Source organism: Chiloscyllium plagiosum, chromosome 14, assembly GCF_004010195.1.
Source record: "Chiloscyllium plagiosum isolate BGI_BamShark_2017 chromosome 14, ASM401019v2, whole genome shotgun sequence".
Taxonomy (NCBI): Eukaryota; Metazoa; Chordata; class Chondrichthyes; order Orectolobiformes; family Hemiscylliidae; genus Chiloscyllium; species Chiloscyllium plagiosum.
The window spans coordinates 46798106-46817827 of NC_057723.1; the positions used below are offsets into that span (position 1 = coordinate 46798106).

Here is a 19722-nt window from a genome sequence, read left to right on the forward strand (position 1 = left end):
GCCCCAAACGTCGATTCTCCTGTTCCCTGGATGCTGCCTGACCTGCTGCGCTTTTCCAGCAACACATTTTCAGCAATCACCTTTAGCATCTTGTATAGCTCAGTTAAAGACAGATGTTGTGGGGCAGATATTGTAAGGAAAGAAATGATTAGATAGTTGAGCATGAAGTTAATTTGCTCCTGTAACTGGCCATATAAACGTCTGTACTTTCTGGTGCTGTACTTTCCTGCCAAGATTAATGAAATATTGTTCACTCTTAGAAATATTGTAGGTTACCCTGTTGTGATGTTAATTTGCAATAGTCACAAAATTATTGTTGGAATGCCCTAGATAGCATTTTTTTGTGACAAGTTATACAAATGTATCTGTTTAATAACTGAAGAAAGTGTTTAATTCAAGTTTTCTTTTTAAGTGCACTGATAAGAAAAGCATGGGACAACAAGAGATCAGTTGCTCAGAATATGGCTGACATGGGTATAGCATCCGACCCAAACCGTGCCATTCCCATTAAGAAGAACAAGGTGTGTACAACTGTGATTTTGCTTAAAAACTAAGGACAATAAGACCATGAAATATAATAGCCTGAATGGCCAAATTTTGTTTTCATATCTGCTCTGCTAAATATCTACCCCAGTTGCTTAATCTGTCTAATATAGCAATTTATTATTACGTGTATTTATGAATATAGTATCTATCCCTCTGCAGACTCTTGTCATCCTAGGCACTTGCCTTCTCGCCTATTTCTGTGTTATCTGCAAACTTGGCAATAACACGTTCACTTTCTTTAACCAAGTCATTAATATATATTGTAAATAAGTATGGCCACTTAGCTAGTTACAAGTTGCCAGAAGGATTACCGCTGAAAATGCCCCTCATGCCAACTCTGTCTGTTATTCGTTAGACAGTCCTCTATCCATGCTGATATACTACCTCTAATACCATGGGCTCTTATCTAATTAAGTAACCTAAGGTGAAACTTCATCAAATACCTTCTGGAAATCCAAATTTATTATATTCAGTGACTGTCCTTTATCTATCTTGCTTATTACCATCGCAAAGAACTTTTAATTCGTCAAACATGATTTCTTTTTTGTGAAGGCATTCTGACACTGCTTGATAATACAACGTATTTCTAATTGCTCTGCTATTACATCTTTTCATTATGACATGGAGACAGACAGCTAAACCACACCAGTCTTTCTACCTCTATATTTGTAACACGGTAAAATTAGAACTTTCACATATCCTCAGAATTGACGTCGCCCGATTCCTAATCAGCCTTATTTAAATAACCTATTTGATACTTTGCAAATAAACAACACCAGACACTGGTTTGTATTAAACAAAAGACTTAGCAATTTATTAACAATATAGTAACTTTAGTAAAATTAAACAACAAAGTAATCTAATTTGTCTAAGCTAAAGTCCAAAAACCTTTTATCTTTTGTGTGAATGGTGCTTAAAATGGACAGTCAAACAATAACAGTTACGGGATAAAATAAAAGAAAATAACAAGACTGCCAAGATTACTTAAATGGTTTTCGCTATGCATTGTTCCATAGGTACTGATGATGGTTTCTTGTTTATTTTTCTGAAGATGTAGATCAGGGTCACCTTTTACAGTTTATTCAAATAAATATAATACAGTACTTGAAACTTAATTTTCTACTCTCTTTGCTTCCAAAAGCTGCTAATGAGAATTTAAGCAGGGTGCTATCGAATCTCATTGCTGTAGATTTCTTTTCCCTGAAGTTACAAAACCCAGAAGTCCAAAGCCCAATTCAAACTCTGACCACTCCCTGACAGGCTGACAGACTCCTCCAAGACTTCCTCATTAACATTGAACAAACCTTGCATTGAACATCTACCATCTCTATCACAGTGAGATCTTTTCTAGAACCAAATGTACTGACCTCATTACGAGCCACACTCTGCTATCTATTTAAACATAATATTGTTCCCTGGCGATGGTGCCTGCAGAATCTTTTATCAGGAATCAATCTGAAAATAATTTGCAAGCCTGGCCTCTCAAACAAAAGCTTGCTTAGCCTACTTTCTTTTTAACACAAGCTGTTACCAACAATCCTCAGTTCTCAGCTCCAAACCAAAATTGATAAAAGAATAAAACAAAATAAATGAAAAATCAACGAGGGCTCTAACATACCTCCACGCTCAATCCATGCATTGTTTTTTGGAAAATAAAGGAATTCCATGACTAGGTCAATAACACTACACACGGATGAAAAAAAAACACCATTTCGACTGGGACAACACATCTATCCTGGGACAGGCTAAGCAAAGACATGCCAGAGAATTCCTAGAGGCCTGGCACTCCAACCACAACGCCATAAAAAACACCTAGATCTAGATCTAGGAAATGACATCACCACAAACCCCAGGAACCCCATCCAGGACAAACATAAGTAGAAAGCAGGAGACAACAGCTTTGCTTCACTTGGAGGTCACCACTGATGATGTTACCTAGCCAGGTAATGAAAAGTCTGATTATCAAACCTACAGCTCAGCTGGCAAACCTACACCCTAAAGGTCAATAACATTTAAATATCAAACAAAACACACAACGCCTAGTCTTCCTCCCATCAGAATCTTAATTGCTATTCAACTTCCTTCATCAAACCCTCAAATTTACAATAGTTTCTATTCAGGATATGGCATCAGCAGTTGCATTTTCTTTCCTAGAAATACATATAGATTGTATATTAAAAGGCTGCATATATGAACTCCAGCTGAACAATCCTGGAGTCTTACATTTTATAATTTTTAAATTTATCAATAAAAGTCAATTATAAACACCACAGTTTCGAAGTTGCCATGTAGAATGTAAACATCAGTATTTAAAGAGCTATTATCACAGTCAGTGCTTCCTTTAGAATGCCACCTCCAAAATTGGTTCAATTTTTTTTTTTGAAAAATAATCTGTGGGCTTGTCCATTCCAACCTGGAAGAGAAATGCTTCATTCCTAAATGGCTAGCATCTGCTGCTAAAATTAAATTATTTGTCAGAATCAGGTACAGTTAACACAGGTTCACTCTTTAAATTGGTTTTAGCTTTTCAAAACTTTCTGGTGTTCTGTAGACCATAAGATCTTACATTTGTTTTTAAAGCAAATTAGTCAAAGGTTTAGCTATTGTACTAAAATTCAGTATGGATTTTGATAAAATCTGCACATTCCCAAGAACCTTATAATCTTCACTTTTATTTTAGTGGTGGGAAAGTCAATTAAAGATTTTATTTTTGCTGTTTTGGGTGACACCTGCCTTTGATCTACAACGTGTCTTAAGTATGTCACCTTGGCTTTTACAAATTCACTTTTTGCGAGATTTAACACCGTCCCTGCTAACTGTAATTGTGTAAACAAGTTTTCTAACCATTCCATATGTTCCTTCCATGTGGTATTACATACTATGATGTCATCCAAGTAAACTGCACAATGAAGTACTTCATCCACAACAAGCTTCCATAATTTTTGAAATCTGGCTGGGGCATTCTTAAATACAAATGGCATAATCTGACATTGTGCAATCCCTAGGTGTGACAAATGCGGTCATTTTATTAGCTGTCTCCAACAGTACTTACCATTATCCTTTTAACAAATCAATTTTACATAAGGATGGTGGAATACAAACCCTATCAATGCAATCTTCTAGTCTGCGAATAGGGTATGAAACCATCTTTGTGACTGCACTCACTTTCTTGCAGTTTACATACAATGTCATTGAACCTTCTGGTTTAGAAATCAGTGTTACAGGAGAACTTCAACTAGTCTGGCTTGGTTCAATCAATTGATTCTCCACCATGTATTAATTTCCTCTAACTTTTTTTGGGTTTTTCTGTCTTTAACTGATATGGGTTTTGTTTTATTGTGTATGAATTACCTCCATTAATGTTAAGTTCAGTAAATGTGGTACATCCAAGTATATTTTTAGCACACATAATTATATTTTCTGAGCAACCTCACTATGTCGCTCTGTCTTTCTCCAGATATGAAAATACAGTGATTAAATTCTCTAATGTTTCCAAACTTGGTAATCTATTAGTAGGAAGTTTGTAATTGCCTTTTTCTCCTTGGCTGACAATCTTGCTTTACATCCGCCTCTCCAACATTTCAGTACTTGACACAACTGTACATTCTTATTTTCTCTACAATAGCTAGGTGATACCACTATCTGATGCACAATCAACCATTCCTCATCTGTGAGTGCAGCTCTACTTCTTCATTAGCACTTTATCCTTAAGATAGGAACCTCTTCACCTTCTACCTTAGTCGAGCCTGACTGTTAATTATATAATTGAGGATCTGTTTTTTGTGCTGTAATTAGAGACATCATACCAAACACTCCATCTGGTTTATCTTCACTTTTTAGGAAGGTTTCAGCTATCCTTTTACTTGCTTATGGTGTCACATCAACCCTTATTCACAGAATTTCTTTAACCATTGCCCTGGTTACTACACGTGAAAGTAAGATATCAGGAACCTGTTCCTGCAATTGTTCTGGTTCTTGTACCTCCTTTGGATATTCTGTAATTATGAATGAAGCTACTACCCATAGTCCTGCCAAATCATTACCCAGAAGGAATTCTTTTACTACTCCAAGAACTGCTTCTTCAGATAACAAATTACATTCCAGTTGAAATTTTATATAATGGAACTGGAATATATTTTCCACCAATCTCTTTAACTTAGTTCCCATTGAACTATGTGAAGGGAAAACCATGTCTTTCTCTAATAAAATTAATTGTGTTGCCCCCTATATCTCTTAGTATGGTTATAGGTTTAGCTACCACACCCGAAGAAAAAGGAGTCGCCTTTTCTTTCAACAAAAATCCTGCATACCTCTTATCTACCTTACACGTTTCTTTATGAATAACTGAATTCACCTCTGGTCTTTTCATTTATAGTTCTAGCTACAGCCTGGTCTGTGGTGTTCTCTTTTCGTGTTCTCTTGACCCTTCTCATTTTACTAACTTCTTTAAGTCCCTCTTCACAATTTCCAAAATTCTGAATACACATAGCTCAACTTATTACAATAAAAACATTTAAACTTCTGAATATCACCTCCACCTCAGCAATTTCCTTCTTAATTTGAAAAGGAGATCTTGGGTATTCCCTCTGTTCATTCTCTATCCTGGCTACCTGCCTTCCCTTCACTTTCTCCCACTTTTTATTCTTATCAAATTTGTGGGGGATGTCAGAAAAAAATTTCATGAATCAGTTCATAATCTCCAGACATTATACCTGCTTGTCTTGTCGTTGCTACTCTTTGGTCTTCTACATGAGTTCTGATTATGAAAGGTAACAAAATTCTAAATTCTTCTAAGAGAATAATTTATCTGAGAGTATTGTAAGTATTCCCAGCCTTTAACACTCTTATCCACTATCAAAATTCTTCCCCAGTGACCAAGAATCAGCAGAACCTTTTGATCAGAAATTAATCTGAAATTAGCTTCTCTGGTCTGTTTTTCTCTTAACACAAGTTGTTACACACAGTCATTTTTATCTGGCAGCTTACAGTTCACAGCTCCAAACCCAGATTGACAAAAGAATAAAATTAAAATAATGTAAAATCAGTGAGGGCTCAAAGCTAATTGATATAAGTAATTTTTTAAACCCTTTCTCTTTATAAATACAGAGGAACCTTGATTATCCGAATGAGATGGGCGGGCACTATTTTTTTCGGATAATTGATTATTCGGATAATCTATTTTATCTTAGGAGAAGCCATACTGATCTAATGCAGTGCTCTACCAGAGAATTTGTTTAAATCTATATTTTTAACTAGTTTGCCATTTAAATAAACTAATTTTGGCAGTCTGCAAATTACAGGTTAAAATGAGAAGAACTAAACCCTTACAATGAATTCTCAGCATTAAACAAGGTCCCGAACAGCCTCTACGATGGCAAGACCATTTACGGTATCAGTTTCCAGGAACTCAGTCTTGCGATAGAAAGGCGGAAGCCCTGCCTCGTGCATGTGTTTACGTTCTCTTAAATGAACGGCCCGGTAAAGTGCCGGGAACACTTACTTTTGCAAAGGGCCGTGTAACAACCCTTACTTAAAAGGTATTCGGTCGCTGATGCTTGAGCTGCTTGTGTTTCTTTGTTTTTGCCAGTGTTTTCACATATTCTTAAGTACAGTTAAATTAAATACACTTACCTCTTTGATGTAACATTTTTACGGGACCTTGAAATCCTCTTCGAATAGTCTGATATTCAGATAATTGAGGTTACTCTGTAAAGGTATTGCATTAGCAGTTTTCCAATCCTCTGGGACTTTTCCAGAATATAAGGGTTTTTGGAAGACTACTGCCAGTGATACAGTATTTCAGTAACTACTTCTTTGAATATCCGACAATGCTCGGAGGACGTATTGATCTTTAGCCTGATTTAGTTTTCATTGTACCATTGCTCTGATGATAGTTATTGTATTTATTTTTCTTCCCCCTTTTTACCTCTTGATTATTTCATTAATTTTGGAGTGCTATTAGCATCTTCTACTGTGAAGATTGATGCAAAATGCTAATTTAAGTCTTCTACCATTTCCTGGTTCTCCCATTATTGTTTCCTCAGACTCATTCTGTAAGAGGCATGTGTCTACTTTGGCCTGTCTCTCTACCTTTTTATACATGTGAACAAGCTCTTGCTATCTTCTCTGACTTAGTTATTCACTGAAATACTCCTGAAATCTTTGTAGTAATCATAAAATGTGGACATCACTTCATGATGTCCTGACTGCGTAATCTACATAGTGATTTATTACTTGTCCCTAAAATGAAGAAAATCTTCTGAGCTCAGTCTCATGCTTATGTTGCTAATTTTTGAATGCCTGACACGTAGGGGATTGGCTAATTCACAATGCAGAATGACACCAACAATGCAGGATTAATTTTTGTTCTGTCCGATATCACGAAGAGGCTTTACCTACTCAACCTCTTCCCTTGTCAGAGGCACGGTGACTGAGGCTAAACTCACCAACAGTTATCTTCTCTCTAAAGAAACCAATTTTGGTCCTCTGGGACAACGGTCATTTACAATTGCCATTGCATAAAGGCTGGGTATAAAATGGGAATACCGCTGCAAAACTAGAGGAGATTGTGAGAGACCTGTTTTAAAGGGGCAGTAAAAGGTTGAAGATCAGCCTAGTCCAGGCTTTGGTAGCTGTTTGTTGAAGATGTAATGGAAGTACTTAAGGTCAGTTATTACACTTTCCTCAAACTAAATACTATTTTTCCTTGGTAACCCAGTGAAATGGCTGTAATACAGGTAAAGAGGCAGCAGGTTCACGGGGGATCTAGGCCTTTCTGCTGTGAACATTTTATGTTGAATAAATTTATGATGTTGGTATGAAAGCAGCTAGGGAAATGTAGATCAGACATTAAACAGTGGTAGGCCCGATCTTCAGTTTTTATTTCTTTGAAGCTATCTTCTCAGCATTTTGAGGGGAAAAGTCTAGCTTTGGTTTCTCCTAAAAGATGATAGGTAGATGATTAAGCTAGTTTCTCTCATTTGTACTCCCAACAACTCAGCCATATTGTTGAATGTATTGCAAAATGAGAACACTTTCTTTAACCAGTTTCTCCGCTTCATGAGGACAGTTATACCAGCTCTACTTAAAGGTAATGTAAATATACTACTTTCCATGGGCTTCAGTGATTGTTGGTTGGTTCATGAGTCACTTTATTTTTTTAAAAAAATAACTGCTTCTAATGATATCCCGTCCCAAGTAAACAGATTTGTGGATAATTAAACATTTTTTAAAATTCCCCAAGCTAGTTCATATCCGTGCACATGGAAGATTTGTTCTCTTCCTTTGCCAATCCCTTTATTTATGATCTTTCTCCAAATCGGTGTGGAGTATTGGTTGTCTGAAACTGGACTGTGGCTTTAACGGGCTTGTACATGTTATGAGTGCTGAAAATTTATCAATAAGTCTTATTAAAAATCTTGTCTTTAATGTAGTTCTGAGGAAATGTCATTCTAGGTGCAGCTAGACAGACTTGCTTTTTGATTTTTTAAAATGTGATCCACTGTTAATGTTGACTTGGTTTAATTGCAAATGCACCTGCCTCTGGATTGATTGCAAGTACTGAAGTAAAACTTCAGTCTGCTTTTCCTGTTGTCGAGGAATTGCTTGTTTGTAAGAAATGTTGGTCTGCCAGTAAGACTTCAAATCAGGCCTCCACCTCCAGTTCAGGTGACTGTTCAAGAAACCTGAGAATTCCTTTGACTGATCCAAAAGTTTTAAATGAGCAAACATTATCCAAAACAAGTAACTAGTCATTCATGTCATTCCTTTTTGTGGATATTTTTGTCTGCAAATTAGCTGTGACTTTCACCTATATTAATATTGTTTAACTTGTTCCCAATAATTTGAAATCTTGTGCTTACAAGTACTAGTTTGTCTAGTTTGTGAATCTGCATTATAATGACAAAGTGTACAAATTATTCTTAGTTGCCTCTGTTTAATTTGTTTTACAGCAACATAAAATGGAAACTGCCTCAATAAATGCGAAGCCAGTTGTTATTAAGCCATATGTTATCAATGGTTTGTATCTAATTTTTCATTTTAGATATTCTTATTAGTACTAACATATAGAGTCAGAGATGTGAAACATACCCTTCAGTCCAACTCATCCATGCTGACCAACTATCCAAATCTAAACTAGTCCCATTTACCAGCAATTGGCCCATATCTGTGTAAACCCTTCCTATTCATTTTCCCATCCAGATGCCTTTTAAATGTTGTAATTTTACCAGCATCCACCATTCCCTCTGGCAGCTCATTCCATACATGCACCACCCTCTGTGTGGAAAACGTTGCCCCTTGGGTCCCTTTTAAATTTTTTCCCTCTCTCCCAAAACCAACACCCTCTCTACTTCTAGACTCCCCCACCCCAGGGAAAAGACCTTGTCTATTTACCTGATCATGCCCATCACGATTTTGTAAAATCTTTATAAGGTCACCCCTCAACCTCTGACGCTGCAGGGAAAACAGCCTCCGGTATAGCTCAAACCGTCTACCCTGGCAACATGCTTGTAAGTCTTTTCTGAACCCTTTCAAGTTTCACAACATTTTTCTGATGATGGAGGGAGACCAGAATTGCACACAATATTCCAAAAGTGGCCTAACCAATGTCCTGTACAGCTGCAACATGACCTCCTAACTCCAAAACATGTTCTGACCAATAAAGGAAAGTACACCATACTTCACTATCCTATCTATCTGCAACTCCACTTTCAAGGAACTATGAACCTGTACTCTAGGGTCTCTTTGTTTAGCAATACTCCCCAGGACCTTACCATTAAGTATATAAGTCTAGCTCTGATTTGCCTCTCCAAAATGCAGCACCTCACACTTATCTAAATTAAATTCCATGTGCCGCTCCTCAGTCATTGGCCCACTCTGAGGTAATCTTCTTCGCTGTCCACTACACCTCCAAAGTTGGTGTCATCTGCAAACTTACTAACTATAGCCCCTTTGTTCACATTCAAATAATTTACATAAATGATGAAAAGCAGTGGACTCAGCACCGATCCTTGTGGCACACCACTGGTCACAGGGTTCCAATCTGAAAAGCAACCCTCCACCACCTCCCTTTGTCTTTGACGTTTGAGCTAGTTCTCCCTGTATTCCATAAAAATCTAACCTTGCTAACCAGTCTACCATGAGGAACCTTGTCAAATGCCTTACTGAAGTCCCTATGACAACCACCTGCTGAAGGAGCAGCACTCTGAAAACTAGTGCTTCCAAGTAAATCTGTTGGACTATAACTTGGTGTTATGTAATTTTTAACTTTGAAGTCCCTATAGATCACTTTCACTGCTCTGCCAGCATCAATCCTCTTCATTATTTCTTCAAAAAACTCAAATCAAGTTTGAGACATGATTTCCAACACACAAAGCCATGTTGACTATCCCTAAACAGTCTCTGCCTTTCCAAGTACACGTAAATCCTGTCCCTCAGGATTCCCTCCAACAACTTTTACATCACCATTGTCAGGCTCACCGGTTTATAGTTCCCTGACTTTTTCTTACCACTTTTCTTAAATTGCGGCAACACGTTAGACAACCTCCAGTCTTCTGGCACCTCATCTGTGATTATCGATGATACACATATCTCAGCAAAAGGCCAACAATCACTGCCCTAGCTTCCCACAGAATTCTAGGGTACACCTGATCAGGCCCTGAGGTTTACCACCTATATGCAATTTACGACATCCAGAACCACCACCTCTGTATTATGGATATTTTTCAAAATGTCACCATCTATTTCTCCACATTTTACGTCTTCCACGTCCTTCTCCACAGTAAACACTGATGCAAAGTACTCATTTAGTATCTCCCCCATCTCCTTTGGTTCCACACAGAGGCTGCCTTGCTGATCTTTGAGGGTCCCTGTTCTCTCCCTAGTTTACCCTTTTGTCCTTTGTAAAAACATTTGGATTCTCCTTAACTCTATTTGCGAAAGCTATCTCCTGTCCCCTTTTGCCCTCCTGATTTCCCTCTTAAGTATACTCCTGTTGCCTTTATACACGAAGGATTCACTCAATCTCTGCTGTCTACATCTGACATATGTTTCCTTCTTTTTCTTAACCAAATTACCTTAATGGGAATATATTGTCTTTGGACTTTTGTTATCTCATTTTTGAAGGCTTCCCATTTTCCAGCTGTCCCTTTGCCTGCAAACATCTACCTGCAATCAACTTTTAAAAGTTCTTGCCTAATACTGTCAAAATTGACCTTCCTCCAATTTGGAACTTCAACTTTTAGATCCGGTCTATCCTTTTCCATCACTATTTTAAAACTAACAGAATTATAGTCGCTGGCCCCTAAGTAACTCCCCCCACTGACATCTCCGTCACCTGCCCTGCCTTATTTCCCATGAGTAAATCAAGTTTTGCACCTTTCCCTGGTAAGTACATCCATAAAATGAATCAGAAAATTTTCTTGCACACACTTAACAAGTTCCCCTCCGTCTAAACCCGTAATACCATACCAATCCCAGTCGATGTTTGGAAAGATAACATCTCTTACGTCGCCATCCGATTATTCTTACAGATAATTGAGAAACAAATTTGTAAGGAGATCTCAATTTCCTGCTGACTATTAGGGGGTCTATAATACAATCCCAATAAGGTGATCATCCCTTTCTTATTTTTCAGTTTCACCCAAACAACTTCCCTGGATATATTCCCAGGAATATCTTCCCTAAATACAGCCATAATGCTATCCCTTATCAAAAATGTCATTCCCCTCCTCTTTCGCTCCCACTTTCTGTTCTTCCTATTGCATTTTTATCCTGGAACCTAATGCTGCCAGTCCTGTCCGTCCGTGGTTGAGACACGTCTCTGTAATTGCGATCGTATCCCAGTCCCATGTTCCTAACCATGCGCTGAGTTTATCTGCCTTCCCTGTGAGGTCTCTGGCATTGAAATAAATGCAGTTTCTTATTTTAAAAGAATTACAACAGTCTGGAAACAGGCCATTTGGCCCAACAAGTCCACACTGACACTCTGAAGAGTAACCCACCCAAACCTATTCTCCTACTACTCTGCATTTTTTGCTGAGAAATGCACCTAACCTACACACTCCTGAACACTATGAACCATTTTTTAGCATGGCGAATCCACCTAACCTGCACATCGTTGGACTGTGGGAGGAAACCGGAGCACCTAGAGGAAACCCACGCAGACAGGGGAGAATGTGCAAACTCTTCACAGCCAGTCCTACCTTGTTCTCTGCTTTGTTTCTGATAGCCCTGACTGTATGACCTGCTCGTTTTCCCAACTGTGCCAGTCGATGATTAATCTCTTTCCTGTTATGACATGGAGGTGAATCCCTCTATTACGTGAAACCAAACACCTAGAAAGTTCTCCTCGCCTCGTAATCTCTAACATTAAACAGCTATTCACAATTCTAAGCCCCCTTTCTCTTAACTGCTTCTAATCTACCTCCAAATGTATAACAATATACTGTTCCAATGAGACACTTAGTAAAATTACATCAACTTTATTCAGCTGTCATCTTCTGTGTCTTTCTTCCAGCTGAAGATCTCCCTGGGTTGTCTTCGTGCTTTTTACTGCAAGTATGTTTCAAATGAAAAGGTACCTTTGGTAGAGAGTGTTTTCATAATTTCTTGGAGAGCAAGATATTAGATCTCCAGGCTTTTCTGTCTCGATGGCATTTGCTCTCTATCCAATTTTCAAAATGTCAGCATTTTAAAACCTCAATATCAGATCGTCACGATGGTTTGATGTTGGCAAAATTCAATTGGGTTTTAGTACCCTGGGGCATAATTTAAGCTTGATTGGTCAAATTATTGTCAAAACAGCAACCAAAACTCAGGTATCCCTTTCACAGACAAATGTTACATAATTTCAATTTTCCAGTAAACTCTAGTCATCTCACAGGTGTTTATAATCTCTCACTTCAGAACAGCATTCTCTCTGTCTTATAGGTACAATTCATGCTTTCAACTTCATAACATTCCTCATTATCTCCCATCTACTTGACTGTATCTGCAGCTTTTCTCTTCCTAAAACTGCAATCCATCGCACCCCTTAGGTCTTATAAATTCCTTATTGCTTCTAACCTCCACTCCAATTGATCCATACGATCTGATTGGATTCATAATTAAAGACACTTCCTGCAGACATAATAATCAGTAACATGAAAACACTCCTTAAACTTGCATATCCAACAGGAAGAGCACTTGGTTTTACTAAAGGACATCTTTCCTCCTTCTCAATCTACAAACCCAGAAAATAGCAGCATCTTAATGCTCTGAAAAAAAAGTAATCCAGGCTAACTTAGTACTTATGGTTTATATTTCTAAAATTTACTGAAGAGACAGATCTTAATAAAACATAGTCAAGAAAGGACCACTCTACTCCCTCTTGTACATTTACAGCAAGGTTACACTTACCAGCTCCTGTGCTGTGTGCTCTCCCACGCAGATTCCTCCAAGGTCAGCTGTGAATTTTACTAAGCTAAAAATCTCACAACCATCAGGTTATAGTCCAACAGGTTTAATTGGAAACACTGGCTTTCAGAGCGCTGCTCCTTCATCAGGTGAAAGCTAGTGCTTCCAATTAAACCTGTTGGACTATAACCTGGTGTTGTGTGATTTTAACTTTGTACACCCCAGTCCAACACCGGCATCTCCAAGTCGTGAATTTTACTGTTTGTTAACTTTTCCTAGACGCAGTCCAATGTCCAGAGATACTTGAACTCAAAACAGCAAAGGGAGTAACTATGCAAATTCACTGCATAGGTTTATTTCTCTGACCATGTGGTCTGTCTATCTTCCTCCTTTTTTAAAGTGCCATTGTTTTGATCTTTTCCCCCAAAGTTCCAAAATAATACAACAGCATATAAAACAGTAATTGCTGGTCCTGGAATTCGAGGAAATCACCTCCAACACCTAAAATAACCAAAAAAAGAAGCAGCTCTTACAGCCGCAATTTATTTTCCTGTCCGCCATCTTGGAGATGGTCATTACCCAGAACACTATCTACACTTTTTTCTGTATTTCTTTACTTTAGCAATGTTGATCATTTCATCAGAGAGGTTAGGAACCTTTTAAATATAAACTAGAGGATATAACTAAAAGATGTAAGAACATATTTTTAAGTGATGGAATGTTTAATTAATTCAAATAGTCTAGGTAACAACAAAAGTGATGTTCAAACATGCACATATGGCAATATATTAAATGGTCTTGCTTAATTTTGTGAATTTGAAATTTTGCAAAGTAAAATATAAACAGTTTCTAAACCTTTCCCCATTATAGAGCTTGAAGCAGAAGCAAACATCCCAGAAGTAAAGAATAATACCCTCTCCAGAGAATTAATTGATTATGCTCGGTATATGATTGAGAACTACAAGGACAATTACAAGGTATGAAATATCGATAAAAATAATTTAACACCACTCCACTTTAAAAAGGTGGAGTTCGCAGGATACAAACCTGACCACAAAATATTAAATATAACTCATTGACTCGGACAAAGTGGTGGGATACAGTGTTTCACATATAAGAGAAAACGGTTCCCATGTTTTACAAACTAAATTAAAATTGGAGCTGATATTTTTCAATAGAAAAATTAAATATAGATTAGTCTAAAACTAAAATCCATGCTAGAAGTAGAAAATTAAACAGTTGTTCATAAAAATATGAGAAGATTTGTAGCTCAGGTTGACAAGTGAGCTCACTGAGCTAAAAGATTTGTTTTCAGACATTTCGTCACTATACTAGGTAACATCAGTGGGAGTCTCCAGTGAAGTGCTGGTGGTATGTCCCGCCGCTCTCTATTTATAGGTCTTGGTTTCTTAAGGTAGGTGATGTTATTTCCTGTTCTGTATCCTGATGGAAAGTAGATAGGATCTAAATCGATATGTTTATTGATGGAGTTCTGGTTAGAATGCTATGCCTTTAAGAATTCTAATGCATGTCTTTGTTTCGCCTGTCCTTGAATATGTGTTGTCCCAATCAAAGTAGTGTCCTCCTTTATCTGTATGTATAGAAACTAGTGATAATGGGTCGTGTCTTTTGGTAGCTTGTTGGTGTTCATGTAGCTTGGTGGCAAGTTTCCTACTTGTTTGTCCGATGTGGTGTTTTTACAGTTGTTGCATGGTATCTTGTAAATGGCGTTAGATGCGCTGGTAGATCTAATGGATCCATTAGTTGCTGTTTAAGTGAGTTGGTAGATTTGTGGGCTATTCGGATGCCAAGGGGTCTGAGTAGTTTGGAAGTTATTTCTGGTATGCTTTTCATGTAGGGTAATGTGGCTGTAGTTTTTGGTTGTGTTGTGTCTGCTTGTTTGGATTTGTTTCTGAGGAATCGGCAGTTTCTGTTCGCATTTTGTAGTTCTTGGGTGCTGCAGTGTAGTGTAGCTCGTTGAAATAATGCCTTGATGCAGTTGTCCATAACTTTTGAAACTTCAATATCCATTGTGGGCGGCACGGTGGCTAGCACTGCTGCCTCATAGCGCCGGAGACCCGGGTTCAATTCCCGCCTCAGGCGACTGACTGTGTGGAGTTTGCACGTTCTCCCCGTGTCTGTGTGGGTTTCCTCCGGGTGCTCCGGTTTCCTCCCACAATCCAAAGATGTGCAGGTCAGGTGAATTGGCTATGCTAAATTGCCCGTAGTGTTAGGTAAGGGGTAAATGTAGGGGTATGGGTGGGTTGCGCTTCAGCGGGTCGGTGTGGACTTGTTGGGCCGAAGGGCCTGTTTCCACACTGTAATGTAATCTAATCTAATTACTATTCATGCACAAGTTTATTATTTTTCATCATGATTTTGTTTTGGTTTGGCAAAAGACCATTACTGGCTAGGCCAACAATTATTGTCTAATTGCCCTGGAGCAGGTGATGGTGAGCTGGTGTCTTGAACTGCTCCAGTCCTTGGGGAGTAGGTAACCCACAATGCTGTTAGGAAGGAAGTTCCAAGATTTTGATCCAGTGACAGTGGAGGAACAGGCATATAGCTGCAAGTCAGAATAAAGTGTGACTTGAAGGGGAGCTTGCAGATGTTGGTGTTCCAATGCATCATCCCATCTTTGTGTAGAGACCACAGGTTTGGAGGACCTGGTCCAAAGACCTCTAAGTTTCTGCAGTGCATCTTGTAGATGGTACATTTTGCTGCTGCTATGCATTGGTATTGAAGGGCATGAATGTTGAAAATGGATTCCAATCCAATCAAGTGGGCTGCTCTTTATTAAACGTTTAACAGTGTTAGTGGGACTGCGCCTATCCAGGCAAAGGAAGAATATTCCTTCACATTCCTGTCTTGTGCTATGGAGGGGAGATACTTGCCATAGAATTCTTAGCTTTTGATCAGATCTTGTAGCAATTTTAATTCATTCATGGGATCTGGGTTTGCTGGCTAGGCTAGCATTTATTGTTCAGCAGGGAGTTAAGAATCAAACAATTGCTGTGGGTATGGAGTCAAATGTGGGCCAGGTCAGGTAAGGACAGCAGATTTTACATCAAACAATAGTGGTGGTGATCACCCTTAGGTTAGCATTTTATTCCAGATTGTTCTTTATTGAATTCAAATTATACCATCTATCATGGGAGGTTTGATCAGGGATAGTCAGCATGGCTTTTATCAGAGAGATGACATGCCTTTAAAAAAAAAATTGAATTTTTCAAGGAGGTGACCAGGTAGTTCAGTTGATGTAGTTTTATTTATTTCAGCAAAATCAAAGTCTAAGTGAAATAAAACCACATGGGATCCAGACTAACTTGGCAAGTTGGATCCAAAATTATCTTAGTGATAAGAGACAGAGTGATAGTCAAAGTCTATTTGTTTAACTTAAGACCAGTGTCCAGTGGTGTACCACAGAAAATTAGTTGCATAGTTGACAGTGAGGAAGTAAGCTTTGAGATACAGGAGGATAAAGATGAATTGGTTAGATGGGCAGATTAATGGCAAATGGAATTTAACCCTGATAAGTGTACAATGATGCATTTTGAAAGGAGTAACAACACAAGGGTATACTCCATTGAATGGCAGGACACTAGAAAGCTCAGAAGAACAGAGGGATTGTGAAGCGCTTGTCCACAGATCCTTGAAGACAGCGAAATAGTTAAGATATTTGGGACACTTTTCTTTTATCAGTCATGACAGATTATAAGATCAAGGACATTATATCAGAGCTGTACAAAACTTTTATTAGGCCACAGCTGAAGTGCATTTCTGGTCACCATACTATTGTAAGGAGAGGATGGATGCAGAGGAGATTAACCAGGATGTTGCCTGGGATGGAACACTTTTAAGTTATGAAGAGAGGCTGGTTAAGCTTGTTACTTTCTTTAGAGCAGGGGATGCTGAAAGGGATTTAATGTATAAGGGGCATGGACAGGCTGGAAAGAAAGTTGTTGTTCCTCTAAGTAGAGATGTCAAAAACAGGGAGTGTGGGAGGAGGTTTGGGTGGGGGGTGTATAAGGCCCGCTAAGATTTGCTTTCCCAACATGCAGCACCTCACATTTATCAGAACTAAACTCCATCTGCCACTTCTCAGCCTATTGGCCCATCTGGTCCAGATCCTGTTATAATCTGAGGTAACCCTCTTCGCTGTCCACTTCATCTCCAATTTTGGAGTCATCTGCAGACTTACTAACTGTACCTTTTTATGCTCGCATCCAAGTCATTTATGTAAATGACAAAAAGGATGGCAGGAATCTGGAATACACTGCCTGTGAGGGGTAATTACGGCAGGAAATCACATAACATTGAGCAGTTGAAATGTGACAATATTCCAGGCTATAGGCCAAGTGCTTGAAAGATGTAGGTAGTTGTTATTGACAGTGTAGACTTTGTGCTAAAATGCCTCCTTTTGTACTGTACTATTCAAATAGATCATGGTTTGGACACTTAATCTTTGATCTATATTGTTAAGTATTCTTTTTACTGATTTACAATGATCGTTTCTTTAAAATTCAAGCCATTGATCATGTGCTTTTCATTTTTCTCTTTTAGGCAATGGCGAGAGATGAGATCAATTATTACCAGGACACACCAAAGCAAATCAGGAGAAAAATTGAATGTTATAAACGTTGGTATCCAGATGAATACAGTGCTTTGGTTGATTCTTTGCAGCTAAAGATGGACACATCTTGAGATGGCATCTTTTTAAAAATTTGGACTGTAGTATTCTGCAAATACCGTCTTGAAAGGAATTTCTTCTGTAATTCAACTCTTGCATACTATTCCACTTGCAAATGAATTATTCATATAACAGAGGGTCAGTACCTATTTGTTAATTTCTATTCCTAGAAGTGAGTGGTGTGGCCTATCAGTTGTCAGTAAAATTACAGATCTACAATTGATTGCTTCAAGGACTGAAGTATGTGTTTAAGTTTGATTCTTTGAGGTTTATAAATGTATTTTGATTTGCAGATATACTATTGTATACAAAACTATAATAAAATATTTTATAACATTGTTGAGTTTTACATGGCATTAGCAGAAGGTTTAACCTTCACATGTGACCTCTACTACCTCTAATCTGTAGTTTATTTCAATATTATTGTAAACTGTCAAGATCAGGCAAAGGGTTGCTGAAATGTATTTCCATTATGGTTTGTCTACCATTAACACTCAAATTGCAAACTTCAAACTAGATGATGTTTAAGGGATGGTCTACAATCAATTTTGTAAAGCTAGAGTATCAAATCAGCTTTGATCCAATATAATTAATTCAATTAGTAGGAGGATCCACTGAGGATCAATTTATATCCACTAGAAGAGATTGAAAAGGCTGAGGTTCTTTTCACCCAACAAGGTGAGGAGTGATCAGATAGAATAGCCATGGATTATCAACCCACTTAGACTATGAAAGGGCCATAAACAGGAGCCATTTTTATCATAAAATCTAATGTGGAATTTGGAATAAACCTCAATGATTAAAATGTGGAACTCAGCAACAAGTAATTAATTGATTTTTTTTAATATTTTGGGGGAAAATAGAGAAATGAATGTGTGCTGAGGTTGTCATGGATTTGCTGAATACTCTGGATTGTTCCTGTGCTGTAAATACTGTTGTGGGGAAAAAAAAAGCATACTTTAAGAACTTGACCAGGAGCAAGAATAAACAATTCAGCCACTCGAGCTTGCGCTACCACTCAGTAGGATTAATTCAGATCTCAGCACAGCAAGAACTTTACTTTCCTGCCTTCTATCCATAACCCTTCAAACCATTACCAACTAAAACTCTGCCTCTCCTCAAATTTACTCAATACACCAGCATGCACTACACTGAGAGGTAGTGAATTCCAAAGATTCATACCCTTCAAGAAGTAATTTCTCTTTCATCTGTCTTAAATCTGCTATCCTTTATCCTAAAACTATTCTAACTTGTTCCATAAGAGGAAACATTCTCTCTACATATACTTTGTCAATCTCTTTAGCATTTTATCTATCTCAAATAGATCTCCTCTTGTTCTAAACCTCAGAGTACTGAAAGATATAAATTGTTGTTTTTGTCAGTGCAGATTCTATACTGCTCATTCTTGCTTCATAAGAAATCCCTTATCTTTGGAATCAATCCATTGAATATCCTCTGAACTGCCCCCAATACAACCATAACCCCCTCTTCAAGTAAGGGAACCAAAATTGTACACATTACCCCAGGTGCGATCAAACTAATGATTGCATATTTGCACCAACACTTCATTTTTTTTCTTCCTTCAGTGATAAGTGCCAAAATTCAATTTGCCTTTATCACATGCATGCTAGCAATGTGATAGTTATAGGAGGGTGCCTAGATCTCTTTACACCAAAGCTCTTTGCAATTTCTCTCCACTTAGCCAAGTTGTATTTTTATTCTTCCAACCAAAATGGATAACCTCACACTTACCCACATTTAACTCTATCTGCCAAATTATGAGCCTTTTCACCTAACCTTCACACATCCATTTTGTAAATTTCTTATTTCTTCAATACAGCTTACTTTCTCACCTATTTTAGTGTCATCTACAAGTTTGGCAGCAGTATCTTCTATAGAGTCAGATGGACAGCATGGAAACAGACCCTTTGGTCCAACCCGTCCATGCCAAACAGATATCCCAACCCAATCTAGTCCCACCTGCCAGCACCCAGCCCATATGCCTCCAAACCCTTCCTGTTCATATACCCATCCAAATGCCTCTTAAATGGTGCAATTGTACTAGCCTCCACCAGTTCCTCTGGCAGCTC

The 19722-nt window shown here is 38.1% G+C and overlaps 2 protein-coding genes across 2 annotated transcripts in view; both read left to right on the forward strand.

The window, feature by feature from the left end:
- Window positions 1-17971, forward strand: part of nop16 (NOP16 nucleolar protein homolog (yeast)) — a 22987-nt gene extending 5016 nt beyond the window's left edge. Inside the window, exons 3-6 of the mRNA XM_043703753.1 lie at window positions 413-521; window positions 8499-8565; window positions 13813-13919; window positions 17506-17971. Coding sequence (XP_043559688.1) covers window positions 413-521; window positions 8499-8565; window positions 13813-13919; window positions 17506-17646 — 424 coding nt within the window. The 3' untranslated portion in view covers window positions 17647-17971. The remainder of the gene's footprint in view (window positions 1-412; window positions 522-8498; window positions 8566-13812; window positions 13920-17505) is intronic.
- kiaa1191 (KIAA1191 ortholog) overlaps window positions 13783-19722 on the forward strand; it is a 27284-nt gene continuing 21344 nt past the window's right edge. Inside the window, exon 1 of the mRNA XM_043703752.1 lies at window positions 13783-13787. The gene's annotated coding sequence lies outside the window, so the exon portion shown is untranslated. The remainder of the gene's footprint in view (window positions 13788-19722) is intronic.